Genomic DNA, 14,165 nt, shown 5'->3' on the forward strand with positions numbered 1-14,165 from the left:
GTGACTCCAAGCTGTGACTATTTCTTGTTTTAGTGTCTCATCTTTTTCATAGCACTGGAAGTATTTCCAGTTGCGTTTTATGTCACCATTAGAAGCTGTGTTATCCAACATAATTGGACAATGATCAGATCCCATTTGCGGTAAATGAATTAACTTTGCATCTGGGAAATGGATAACAAAATCATCATTTGATATAGCTCTGTCCAGTCTCGACCTCCTTACACCAGTACCATGTATATTTGAAGGCCATGTAAAGGATCTCCTGTGTAGCCCATATCTTCTAGCCCAGCTTCATGAATTAAATCGATGCAATAAGAATCTCGAGAAGAAGTATTAGAATAAGAAGTATGAGAAGAAGTACTGCCAATCGATTGCCTGCTTTCATTTGGAAAAACCATATTTAAGTCGCCAATAATAACCCATGGATATTGGATAGTTCGACTCAAATCCTTGATGTAAGTCCATTGTCTCTCCTTTTGATTTGGGTATGGTGATCCATACATGCAGATAAGAATCCATTCAGGTTTACTTGGGTCATCCTGCACTACACAATTTATTATCCAAGTTTCTGAATTTACAATGCGAAAATGAAACCCATCTTTCCACATAAGTATTAGTCTTCCAGCAAGTCCTCTAGAAGGAATGAGTTTATGGTTTGGGAACTTATAGCTTCTAATGAATCTATTCGTTTTATCTACTCCTATTTTGGCTTCAGAAATGAAAATAATGTTAGGATCATATTTATACATTAGATCTCTTAAATGATCCTAGCTTTATTCTTGGCAAAACGTTGACAATTCCAGGCTAAAATTCTCATGATTATGTAAGGTTGATAAATATGCACAAAAGTAACTAAACGGAGATAGTTGAAGACTGACAGGCAGAAACAGTTTGTACGGTGGACCGGTGGGATAAACAATATTCCACTTTGTTCTTAGCTAGAATTGAGTCTGGATTGTTCTTGACTATTAATGGTGGGCCATCCACCAGTGTCATGCTCACGTAACAAACTGTTAGTTTTTTTGACTTTTTTTGCCCAGAGGTGGCAGCGGGAACTAAGAGCGCCTTTTATATATCTGCTCTTTTGCCCGTCGGAAAAAAAAGAAAAGAAAAGGAACTGGAATTGATAATTAAACGGAAAACCAGCGGATTTGTGAACTGACCGGCCAAATCAGTTACCAACTCGGCCAGTTCATAATCCCAAAATCCCAACAAATATGGAAGGTTGCCTTGAACAGCATCGAAATTTCAAAGCCGACAAAGTGCGGTTTGGTTTCTGGTTTTTCCCAAAATGGGACCAGACAGACCGTTGTTCACCCCTAGAACTTCAGAATGAGTTTCATGAGGAGATACAGCATCCATGAACTCTGCATCAGATTCAAGTGCACTAATTGATTGAGGCGGAAGACAAATCTCAAGCATCACACTCCTTATCCCTGTCAGACCACGATATGCTGTCACCTTCCCGTCGAATTTATTAGCAGATCCACTACGTGCAGCCACTGCCATTCCCAGTCCAAAATCACAACCATACACGTCAAATTTAGGTGAACCTCCCATCATTACACTAGCCGCATCTAACGAAGGCCCCATCTGGAGTATATATGGTTTCTTCATCCATTCCTCTCTCGATACTCGGATTTTCTCATCAGTATACTCCTCTACAGCCTCGTGCAAAAGCATGGCTTCCCATCCAATACCATGCTCTAATAGCTCCCCAACAGTTGTAGTCCCACAAACTGTTCGAGCGGAATACCAAAGTAGTTCTCAGAAATAGGTGGGTTCAATCTCAATCTATTATCACTTACCAACCTGCATTCTGTTTTTCTATCAGAAGTTAAATGGCGTGCCCTTGTTATTGACCTCCATACAAAAGAAGAGATTACAGTATTTTTTTATGCCACATTCTTCATTGGATTTAGCTTTGAGTTTCGCCAATGATTCTTCAGTGAAATGAAACATTCTTTCTCTGAGAAGTGGTCGTTCATATCGTTCGATAAATTCTTTATGATGAGAGAATGGAAGGTTGATGAGGGTTGGATCTTCCATAAACCAGCGTTTAGTTATAGGTAGGCTAGAAATACTGCACTCAATATGTTGATCAACTGCTTCTTTGCTAGCTTTTCTTAGCTTCCTATTGGTTTCTGCCAACGCATTGAAGAGTTTCCAGAAAGAAGTCCCGTCACCTATAACATGGTTAAAACTGCAGCCCACAAAAATGCCATCCAATAACTCTGTCACCTGTACCCCTAACAAAGGTTTGGTGTGTCCATCATGGCAATTGACTCCCTCAAGAGCAAAAAATGATTGGATGATTTGGGGTACATCAACCGGGGTAAGGATATCCATCATACGAGCTCATCTCCTCCAGAGTCATTGTTGCAGTCTACGAAAATTCCATAAAATGGTGGATTGTCTTGTTGTTTTGTCACCACACGACCTGATAGAGGGTAGAATTGAGTTCATGTGATAGACATGGAATGTTTAAGTTGATCAATGAAGGTAACGTTTGGGTTTGGATCTTCCATTGAAGGTGTGGGTTTCCGATGAAGAAGACCGATTTGAATGTAATGTAAATTGAAAAGGGGTAGATCCCATGGAGTTAAATAGTGTGCTTTTTTTGATTCTTCTAAGACTTGGTGAGGTTTGATGGTGCATTTTGAGATCTGCCGAACAACAGTTTTACTAGTTTGTTGATTCATTTGGTTTAATAGTTTTGAGATATGTTGGTCTAGTAAGACATGCTCTTTTTTATACACCTAAAATGAAATAAAATTAATTGCTTGAAAGGAAAACTATAACCAAGAATTTATACCCCTCTAAATGAAAAACCGTGCATTTCATTTATAGAGAATAAATATTTATAAATAAGTCTTTGGAAATGTAACGAAGTTAAACCAGATTTTGTAGGACACGGTACGTGCACGTTATTGTACCACACGAACAAGCAAATCCAGTCTCCAGACCTCAAAAGACAAATTTAAAATCAAGGCAACAACCCATAAGGAACTTAGCTAAGAACATTGTAGGTGTAAATAATCTACACATCCAGGTGGAGCAATCCTGGGGAACGAAGCATCGACAACAGATGAAGTGTGAAGCACCAAATCATCTTACCCGGCCTTGGCGTGAGAAAAGAGACACCAAGGAAACCCGTGAAGTCAATACATGTAAAGGTCGGAGGTGACTGAAGAAATAGGCATCGAATACAAGAGCAATAAATGCACTGACGAAGTAGTTGAGAAGATAAGGAGAATCTGGTCAAAGTAAGACTCGGCTAAGAACATCAAGTGCGACATCGTCTACACTCACTAAGTAATCTACATCGAATGGATGGACGTCGGGAAAAGACATCACTGAGTTTGGTCCTACACCTCAGATGAGACATCACCAGCCACCCGAGAAGGACATCAAGGAAGATGTACCGCGACACACACTGTAACTTGGATGTATCATCACTTGTAGCTATAAATAGAGAGCTATGTAGAGAGCTAGGGAGGCAAGTAACCAGTGAGGGAAGAGAGAATACAAAGAGCTTGTAGTGAGAAAAGAGAGCTTGCTAGTGATTCATATCTCTTGTAACCTTGAAATCGAGTAATAGGATCATCCTTTCACCCCCGTGGACGTAGGTAATCATACCGAACCACATATATCTTGTGTTCTTGTGCATCCCTTGCTTGTTAACTTCATGGTGTGTGTGTGTGTGTGTGTTTATGTTTCTTGGATGTAGAAGTAGGGTTTTCCGCATCTACATTCTGGCGCCGACTAAGGGGAGCGTGTAACATCATTTGATACCTTGCATCAAAACCATCAAAGAGATATTCAAAAGCTCCTAAAACATCTTTGGATGTTAGTTGACGCTAAGTGAAAGACTCTTGTGATTATAAGTTGATAGTTGAGTCTTTTAAAACCGTTTTTTCTTCAAGCTCGGGTCTTTTACATTTTTTTTATCTAGTCTTTGTAAAGCTTGCAGAGTTCTCATTTTGAGTCGAAAAGTTATGTCAATGGTCTGAACTGTTTTGTTCCTGTTAAACAAAACTTTGGTCGCCTGTCGAACAAAATTCTTCTTATCTTACGACCTTGAGTCAAAGAAACTTGTGATTGGTTTTGCTTTGAAAATATTTTCTTTACATCATAACCTTTTGAAATAGTTAAGATCTCAGGTTTGAGTTATGGTCGACCGTGTTTCCTTCTATGGCTAAGACGAGTTGTTAGAAAACTTCGAAGCTCCCAAAAAGATCATCTTTGATGCTTGGTTGAAGCTAGAACGAAACTTCATCTCACTGGTCATATTTCGTCGTGGGTTAATTAAACACAACAGTAGCAGCGGAAAAATCAACTCACAATCATTGAGTTAGGGTTTTCCAAAGCTATGGATAGAAAGGGTATGGTGAGTACTTCGATGACAGTCTTATCCGGATCCCATAACAAGAGCCTTACAGCTCCGTTGGAAAACCAAAAGGTCGACAAACCTTGTTTTGGGAACTTGTGTAGCTGAGACACCGGCAAAGCGATTGACAGAAGTCATCATTACAAACCCTGGACAAGAAAGAAATTTTCCAATCAAGCGTACGGATGATTAATGATTTCTGGCATAAAGAATGTTAGGACAAATAATGATTAATGCATGGGAAAAGTACCGAAAACGACTTAGCAAAATAACATTTCAAAAGGTCGTCTTATCAGTCAAAATCACTTGGTTTGCTGAGTTCAACATGTTGAAGTAAAAAGGGATCGTACTTGTTTGAACTTTTTCCTTTTCTGAAATTCATAACTGCTATACTTCATCCTTAACCTTTTCGAAAACAGTCCAAAGTGAGGTGTTGTTTATTTTTCTGACGTAGGTAGGGGAGGGAGAGCTGAAGGGTATCAATCATACCCGAGCCGATGTAAAGTACTTCCGGGACGGGCAGGATTCTGAGGAATCGAACGGTAGCAGGAACTAGCACGCATGAAGGAGTAACAGGCTCTCGACAAAACAGTCGACAACATCATCGGGAAGAATCCCAGGTACCGGGTGGAGGCATGGAAACTGTCGATGAGGAAGTCGACCTAAGCCGAGACGATTATCCTTCCCCGAGAAGATTAAGGATCAACCCAAGCCAAATGAGACTAGAGGACATGAGAGACAAAATGACTGCATCGGACACAAAAGATGACGAGGAAGCGCAAATGATGTGAGAGGAACGTAGACGAGCAAGGCAACGCGCAGAATACCGATTTGCCTTGGAACAAGAAGGCGAGAGGCTTAGAGGGGTGCACCTAGAGATGGTAAATCCCACCAAAGACATCCCACCAATAACAACTGCTCCCACTGTAGTTCCTACTGTGGCACCACCGGTTCCACCACCCAACATGGTAGGGAACCATGTAAATGGTCATTATGGTCACAAGAGTACCGACCCGACATTTCTAGAAATCCTGGCCAACTAGAGAAGGCAGGAAGACATAATGAGGGAATTGCAGAGAAGAAATATGGCACTAGAGTATGAAAACTATCAACTTCGAGACCAGAGGTCTGGGTCACGAGGGTCATCGAGACGAGGAACTTCCAAAATCCATACCCGATCAAGGCAAACCCGAACTCCACCCCTTGTCTGAGGGCGCATACCTGGCCCTAACCGTACGAGAAGCGGGTACGGTCCTTCCGAGAACTATTCAACTGACAAGAAAGTGCATAATGGGAGACCAGAGGCGGCGACTTAGGCCAAACTCAAACATCTTGAGGATATGGTCAAGAAATTGGCTCGAGGTGGCGAGGACGATAAGCTGGCAGAAGTGATTAGCGAAGCGCAGAAAACTCCATTCACCAAGGAGCTTGAGCGAGCTCCGTTCCCCCTTAAATGTACACTCCCAACTTTTCCTTCCAGGTTTGATGGCACTGGCGACGCAGGGGAACATATCAAGATGTATAGCATGTCCCTATTGCAATGGAAGAACTATGACGTGGTTATGTGCAAGTTTTTTCCGGCAAGTCTGGAAGGAGAGGCAAAGAACTGGTTCTATACTTTGCCCGATGAGTCCATTGGAAACTATGGCGTCCTAGTGGAAACATTTCTTGAAACCTATATGCATAACAACATTGCTCGCCCAAGGGTAAATAAGTAATTCACACTGGCACGAACGTCCAGGGAACCCTTAAGATCTCTAACTGATAGATGAAGGAAGCTATGTACCGATATCGTAAAGGTCCCTGTCGATCAACAGATCTTCGGGTTTGAAAACTCATTAGGAAGATCCGACACTATTTGGATAGCAATGTACACCGATAAACCACAAACGTTAATGGAGATGAGGAAGATGCAAGAGCATTACATCGCATTAGAGGAGATACAAGAGGGGGCACATGATAGAGGAGTACAAGAAGCCAGTGCGGCGGTGGAGCCTGTCCCTCAGGGAGATCCACAACGATCAGAGAAAAGGCTGATGGCACCACATCAAGTCTCGGGAAAGAAAGAATGGGTCGAGAAGGGAAAGAAGCCTCGCCACGAACCAAGAACTTACACACCTCTAAACGCACCATTGGAAGTAATATTCAAGGAAGTAGAAAATAGAAGCGACATTAGATACCCCAAGACTAGGGGCTTCCAATTTGACGAGACAAGAAATCATCCCGAGTTCTGCCATTACCGTCAGTACCGAGGCCACTCGACTAACAATTATCGAGAGGTAAAAGATATCATCCAACATCTTCTCTGAGATGGGTACTTGCGAGACTTTTTTAAGACAACGCCGACACCTACCCAACCCGACGTACCAGTGCACCAAGTGAGGATCGATCGCGGAACTCAGATTATTTGTAATACCATCTCGCACTCGGCAACTCAAGGGTTCGACCAGGGGCCAACATTACTTCTAGAACCCACAAGAGGTATCGAGCAGGAAAAGAGATCTTCAGTATGGAAAAAACCTTACCTATGGAACCTTGGATGATGCAATCGATCACCTTCTCAGCAAAGTATGTTCCCTCGAATGGCCAAGCACATGGAGATCCCCTAGTGATCACCTTGCTCATCGAGGAATGGGGAGTCAAAATAATACTGATGGACAGTGGGAGATCAGTTGAGGTCCTCTTTTACGACACGTTTAAAAGAATGGAGTTGTCTGATGACATTTTAATCCCTTCAACTTATCGAATTTACGTCTTCAATGGTACAGTGATTATACCAAAGGGAGAAGTCACTCTCATAGTCTCGGATGGAGAGGGATACTTGGACACGCTTACCACCTTCTGTGTGGTAGATGTCGTATCTCCTTATGAGGCGATCCTCGGCAGACCTTGGATTGTAGGCATCAAAGGTGTGGCATCGGCATATCATCAAAGGTTAAGATTCCCATCTTATCGAGCAAAATGAAGAAACATGATCAAGACAGCAACGAGAAAAGAACAAAGACAAGGAGATAAAAGAAGGGTAAATTTTGGAAAAGGTGCTCTCACAAGCCATCGCAGCTTACGAAACAGGCGAGAAATAGATCTTATAGCAATCAAAGGAGGCGACATCGGTTGAAGGGCAAACCGAGCATTCAATGGAGCCAAAACCCAATTTCTCGGCCTTAGAATCTACCTGTCAGGTTAATTTGGGGACCGAGGAAGAACCGAAGATGGTAATAATTAGAACCCTGCTATCAGACGAACAAGCAGAGCTGTTAATAACTTTATTGAGGGAACACATGGATGTATTTGCATGGAAAATGCATGATATGGAGGGTATCGATCCAGAGGTATGCTCACATCATCTAAGGATAGATCCCAAATTCAAGCCGATCCGACAAAAGATGCGAAGAATTGCACCCGAGCTACAAGCCGCAGTAGAGGCCGAGTTAAAAAAGCTACAAGTGGATGGCATCATTCGAAAGGCTCAACACCCGCAATGGATATCAAACATGGTGATAGTCCCTAAAAAGAATGGAGGAGTTAGGATCTGCATTGACTTCAGCAACATGAATAAAGCTTTCCCAAAGGACAACTTCCCTCTCCCAGTATCGATCAGTTAGTGGAATCCATAGTTGGATACAAGGCGATAACACTAATGGACGGGTACTCGGGATACAATCAAATCCCCCTGGCTCCCGAGGATCAAGAACATACGTCTTTCTTTACGCCTAGAGGGTTATATTGCTACACTAAAATGCCATTTGGATTAAGGAATGCCGACGCCACATATCAAAGGTTGGTGGAAGATATTTTCGAGGACAAGATACACAACACCATTGAGGTATATGTGGACGACATGTTAGTCAAAAGAAGAGTAGCATCCAACCACATCGATGATCTTCTGGGAATCTTCCAAACTATGATAAAGTATAAGATGCGAGTAAACCTGGCCAAATGCACTTTTTGGGTCACCTCGAGTAAGTTCTTGGGATACATAATTTCCGATAAGGGTATAGAAGCCGACCCAGACAAGATTAGAGTTGTATTAGAGATGTCGTCCCCAGTGACCATAAAAGATGTACAGCGGTTAAACGGAAACTTGGCAGCACTAGGGAGGTTCATTTCATGATCTTCGGATAAATGTAAAGATTTCTTCGGGACGTTAATAAAAGGAGAAAAATTCAAATGGAGCGAGGAGTGTGAGGAGGCATTCCAAAAAATTAAGCAACATCTCGCGAGCCTACCAGTGTTACAAATACCCGATCCCGACGAAGTGCTTACCCTATATCTCGGGGCAACGAGTTATGCCGTAAGTACGGTCTTAGTGAAAAATGTGGGGGCAGAAGAGAAGCATGTGTACTTCATAAGCAAAACTATGAACCCAGTGGAGAAGAACTACACCAGAATTGAGCAATTGATACTAGCCTTAATATTTGCAACACAAAAGCTTCGAACGTATTTTTAAACTCATAGAATTCGAGTAATTACGAAGTCTTCCAGAGAATCAGTGTTTGACAATGCAGAAAGGTCGGGACGGATCTCTAAATGGAGTGCTCAAATCAAATAGTTCGATATCTTCTATGAGATGAGAACGACAGTAAAGGCACAGGCAGTGGCCGACTTTCTGGAAGATTTCCCTTTAGACGATGAAGATTAAGTCGAAGACATTCCGGGCATGGAAGAAGATCGAGAAGATCCATACGACCTCCTTGAAACCTGCAGTCCAATGCGATGAGAAGTCTTCGTAGACGGGTCGTCCAATAAAGATGGGTCGGGTTTAGGACTAGTCTTCACCACACCAAAGGGTAAGAAGATGGTTCACTCCTTTAGACTTGAATTCAAGGAAACAAACAATGTCATCGAGTACGAGGCTATGATACATGCTTTTTGGCTGATAGTCGAAATGGGGATCCACGACGTGAGGCTAACTAGTGACTCTCAGTTAGTTATTATAGGTATATCAACGGGCAGTACGCTATACATGACCCAGTATTGCAGAAGTATTGGGAGCTCGCCCAATTTTATATCGGCCAAATACCAAACATCAAGTTCCGACACATTTGCAGGGACGTGTTGGCATACATCGCCTCCATGCTAACAGACTCGAGCATTGAAGGCATCATATTCATGAGAATCCTGATGCCATCTGTACCTGAGCCAGTAGACATAAAGTATATGTAGCGGTAACCACGACCGATAAATATGAAGCCGACGATTGGCGAAAGCCCATTCACCAGTACTTGGAGACAGGAGAGTTACCCAAGGGACGACCTGAGATCAACAAAATTAAAAACAAAGCAGCGGCGTACGAACTAAGAGACGGTGTTCTGTGTAGAAAGTCCTATCTAGGGCCACTGTTAAGGTTCCTAAGCAAATAAGAGGGGCACTCAATACTAAATGAGCTACATTATGGGGCCGCGAGCAATCATATCTCGGGTCGGACCTTGGAAACCCGAGCCAAAACCATGGGATATTTTTGGCCCTACATGAACGAAGGTGCAAAACATATGGAATTAATTTTCGATGAATGCCAAAAGTTTGGCAAAAATATACATGCACCTGCAGTAACTCCAAACTCAGTGATTATCCCTTGGCCTTTCGCCAAGTGTGGGATCGATATTATACGACCCTTACATGTCGGGTCGGGATAGAGAAAATATTTGATCGTGGCTATTGAATACTTCACAAAATGGGTGGAAGCTGCACCATTGCGGCACATTCGGGATAAGGATGTTTTTCGTTTTATTTGGGAACACATCATTTATCGTTTTAGCGTACCAGCAGCAATCGTCTCCGATAATGGAAAACAGTGAGGGCAAGAACATTGACCTGATATTTAACACCCACGACATCCGGAAAACCAAGGCGACACCCCTTTATCCCCAAAGTAACGGGCAGGCCAAGATCACAAACAAAACCATAGCCGACAACCTAAAAAAGAAGCTGGATGGGGAATATGGCGAGTGGTGTGAGGATCTCTACAATGTTCTATGGGCTTACAGGACTACTCGAAGGGAATAAACCGGCTTATCACCTTTCATGCTAACATATGTGACAGAAGCTATTCTTCCAACGAAGGAAATGATACCTACAACAAGAACCGAGGCGTGGAAACGGAATATCTCGGCGGACCTTAAATTAGCCAAGCTCGATGACTTAGAAGAAACTAGGGAAATGGCCTTACAAAAAATGGAAACTTACCAAAGAAGATTACAACATGAATGCAACAAACGAGTTCGACCGAGAGAATTTCAACCCGGGCAATTGGTATTGAAAGAGCTACCCATTTACGAGCGTGACAAGAAGGGCGGGAAACTAGCGACAAGATGGGGCGGGCCATATACCATTGTGGAAAAGGTTGGTGAACGGGCGTATAAGATATTGAAGCCAGATGGAACACCCGAACCACGACCATGGAACGCTAGGCGTCTGAAGTTATATCACCCATGAGAGGTTTGTAAACATGTATCATATTCTGTCATTTATTTCCTTAAAAATCCACGTGGGGTAGGGAATGTGAAAATTGCGTCTAATGGTCATTTGTACTCGGGGCGAAGGCAGTGTGCAAGTGCCGAGGTGACTTACACTCGAATGAACATTCGTACTCGGGGCGATGGCAGTGTGCAAGTGCCGATATGTCTTACACTCGACGGGCTATTCGAAATCGGAGCAGTGGCAGTGTGCAAGTGCCGAGGTAGTCTAAGGGCCCTGGTGGTTGGAAACCAGTGGCCGATTGTCGGGGCATAAGTACCCGATAGTCGAGCATACAACATTGCTCCTATCACAAGTGGACGAAATCACTTGCCCAAGACAGTTAATTGATAACTCCTTGGGGATATCGAGCCAATAAAACTTAAGAATGACTTAATACCCTGCACTAGATCAAAATGACGGTGATGAGATGCCTCAATGGGGATATGGCATTGGGCCCGATGACCCTCCCTGTTGAGTGTGTTCGACATAAATGGAATTTATACTAACTAAGTAAATTATTTTTTGCAGAGAAACATTAACATGTCATATAAAACAAAAAAGTACGGTCGATGCGGCACAAATGAAAATATCTGAAAACAACTAAAACAACCGATTGGCGACGCAGCACCCCTTAAAAGAAAATTGTCGGAAAAGATAATGGTGTTTAAGAGAATTACAACCCAATGCAAAGGGAACAATAGTGACACATCACTACAAAAGATTTACCTATGCCTTTGGAGGAACTGATCCTGAGCCTGCCTTCTTAGCAACATCATTGGACCGCTTCTCCTCCATAACTGCCTTCACACCTTCTTTTACTTTGGCGACAAGATCGGTGTTGAACTTCTCCTTCTCGGCAGCAAGATGCCGAGTCAGTTGAGTCGATGCCGCCTCAGCAGTTGCCACCTGCCCGAGTAGTGGGGTCTCTCTCTCCCTTAGCCGAACAGTCTCTTCCTCCAAAGACTTCACCTTCCCTTATTCAACTGCAGTTGAGAAGAGACAATTAGTGATAGGGGCAACAACAACACAAAACAGGAATCAACACCTTCAAGCAAGGAAAAAACTACTTTAACGGTTTCCTAGGACTTAAGCAAACTACACTCAAGGGCCAAGATCTTAGCAGTTAACTCAATATAATGTTGCTCGTTGAACTCATTGGTAGGGAAATATTTTTTTGGTCGCTCAATCTAGACTTCTGCCGATCATGTGCTAACTGTAGACCCGATAACTGAGCCTGAACTCACTTCAAATTTTGGGATACCTGATCAAATTGTCGAAGTTTCTCCCTTAATTCATGGTTAGACCTTTCCGCAGTGTCTTTCTCTTTCAATATCCGTTTACGATCGACATGCAAGTCCCTAATCTGAAGTCTCTGCCTATCACACTGACTTTCCAAGCTGTCAGCCAACAAAGTCTTCTCGACAGCAATCCCTTGGGCCAGAGACAAGTTCACCCGAAGATTTTCCACCTCGTCAGGCACATACTCAAATCTCTGATATCGAAGTAGCACATCTCGAAGTTGCTCGAAATCGACCGCTTGTCGATCTATCTTGTCGTCCTTATTCACAATTCTTTGGTGGAGATTATCAACATGGCTCAGTTCAATGTCCAATTTTCTCTTCAACAAACGATATTCAGAAGCTGCGTCGGCATCTATGCTAGACATCTCAGCTAACAAGATAATACTAAATTCAGGATATTGGCACTATGGAATCAATCATAGAGACTGCATATTTGGATAAATACCTTGGGTCTCGGCTATCTGCTTCTCTAGTCCTCGATCTCGCTCCTTCTCTCGATGAAATTCAAGACGAAGGTTCCCCATTTCTGCTAATTCCTTCCGCCTTATCGCCTCATCTAGCAACTTCCTATTGGCAGACCCTGAGAACATCACACTTCATAGCATAAGGAACTAACCACATTAAACCAATATGATTAAGAAATTTTACTCACAACACGAGAAGGTTCACTCACCATTTGATCGAAAGTGCCCCTCAGACCAACAGAATACAAGGATACAGCCTAGATCATCTCCTCGACGGTTAGGGATCCAAAATCGGGAGAAGTAAGAGACCCTATAGAATTGCACACCGGGTCCGAGAAAGTGAAGAAGGTAGTCTCCGAACTCGGGGAAGGAACAACAGGAGGCACGGTTTCCAAAAACTCGCCCCCAGGAGCAACGTTTTCTAAACCCTCATAAACAACATTATTTCCATCACCAGCAGACTTGTCTATCTTTTTCGGATCTTCTTCCTCGCCCGCACCATGGGACCCGTCCTCCTCGTCAAAAAGATCGGCATCATCATCATCCTCACCATCCAACAACAGAAGCACAACACCATCGGAAAGGACGACACCTTTATCAGCAGACTTCTGGGGAATAATTTTCCCTGGGGAAGACTCATCGACCTTCAGTTCCTTACCATTCCCACTAGGATTACCACCTACAATGGTAGAAGAAACATCAGAAGATTTTTGAGAGGACTTCCTTAGAAATTGAGAAAAGGGAAGCCGATCATCGGGATTTTCACCACCGGTCGCAGAAACACTCTTTACATTTCCCTTCTCAGCTTTTAATCTCTGCACATGAGTCTTAGTTAGATCCATGCAAGGAAACAAATAGGGGAAAGTACATGTACTGTGGGTAGAGCAATATATTTGTTACCTTCCCTTCCTCTCCCTCGACTCCTGTGGTAGGACCTCTATCCCTCTTCTTAGAAACCGAAGCCTTAAATTGGTTACTTTGAGACTGAGGCTGCAAAACAATAAAAGATCAAAACATTACTCATCTATATACCCGGGCCGACAAAGTCAAACAGGTAAAGCAACTTACCCGATCAACGTTAACCACCCAAAATGGATAGGGCTCGGCTGGAGGAGGAAATCGGCCACTCAAAAGAGGACCATACATAGCAAGAGGGACCCGATCCCGAGCAACATCACTAGTGTGGCGGGAATGTTTGTTGGAATTACCTCTCTCCGTATCCTCATCCAACAACAGCTTCTTAACACACTCGGGGAGAGATTTATGGTGATGAGGACTAGCAGCAAAACCGGCGAGATCACCATTAGTGGAAGTTCCACTTCGATAGTTGGAAACAAAACTGGCAGGGGTGTAGTCGCCCGCATCAGAAGGATCATAGGTTGACCACTCAGTAGCAGAGCATTCGCCTCGTCCTCGCCTCTCCCACTCGGCCATGATACGGAAAGTGTTACCATTCCATTTGGCTAAAGCACGAGACGGTCAGATCTTGGAAAGAACTTCGTACATAAAGGGACGGCTAGGATCATACAAAGGAAAGCGCAGTCCGAGCTC

General features: G+C 43.2%; 2 protein-coding genes across 2 annotated transcripts; one reads left to right on the plus strand and one right to left on the minus strand.

Moving 5' to 3' along the window:
* Positions 1 to 218: 218 nt before the first annotated feature.
* On the minus strand, positions 219 to 2,349 carry LOC113290590 (protein ENHANCED PSEUDOMONAS SUSCEPTIBILTY 1-like). Its single transcript, XM_026540180.1, has 3 exons — positions 1,887 to 2,349; positions 1,308 to 1,739; positions 219 to 544 (listed from the first exon to the last, which is right to left on the minus strand). Exons 1-3 carry the CDS (start codon positions 2,347 to 2,349, stop codon positions 219 to 221), a joined length of 1,221 nt encoding a protein of 406 aa, XP_026395965.1.
* Positions 2,350 to 5,730: 3,381 nt separating this feature from the next.
* Positions 5,731 to 6,699, plus strand: LOC113290591. Its single transcript, XM_026540181.1, has 2 exons — positions 5,731 to 6,096; positions 6,208 to 6,699. The coding sequence occupies exons 1-2, from the start codon at positions 5,731 to 5,733 to the stop codon at positions 6,697 to 6,699; spliced, it is 858 nt and encodes a 285-aa protein (XP_026395966.1).
* The last annotated feature ends 7,466 nt before the right edge of the window (positions 6,700 to 14,165 follow it).

Source organism: Papaver somniferum, chromosome 6 (assembly GCF_003573695.1).
Source record: "Papaver somniferum cultivar HN1 chromosome 6, ASM357369v1, whole genome shotgun sequence".
NCBI lineage: Eukaryota > Viridiplantae > Streptophyta > Magnoliopsida > Ranunculales > Papaveraceae > Papaver > Papaver somniferum.

Bases quoted from the DNA above. Each gene is read 5' to 3' on its own strand.
- LOC113290590 (XM_026540180.1), bottom strand. From the start codon at position 2,349: ATGGATATCCTTACCCCGGTTGATGTACCCCAAATCATCCAATCATTT. The intron at 1,740-1,886 runs GTAATCTCTTCT...CCGCTCGAACAG, and splicing joins ATGTGGCATAAAAAAATACT to TTTGTGGGACTACAACTGTT. The intron at 545-1,307 runs GTCTGTCTGGTC...TAAATTGTGTAG, and splicing joins AGTTCTAGGGGTGAACAACG to TGCAGGATGACCCAAGTAAA.
- LOC113290591 (XM_026540181.1), top strand. From the start codon at position 5,731: ATGGTCAAGAAATTGGCTCGAGGTGGCGAGGACGATAAGCTGGCAGAA. The intron at 6,097-6,207 runs GTAAATAAGTAA...GTCGATCAACAG, and splicing joins ACAACATTGCTCGCCCAAGG to ATCTTCGGGTTTGAAAACTC.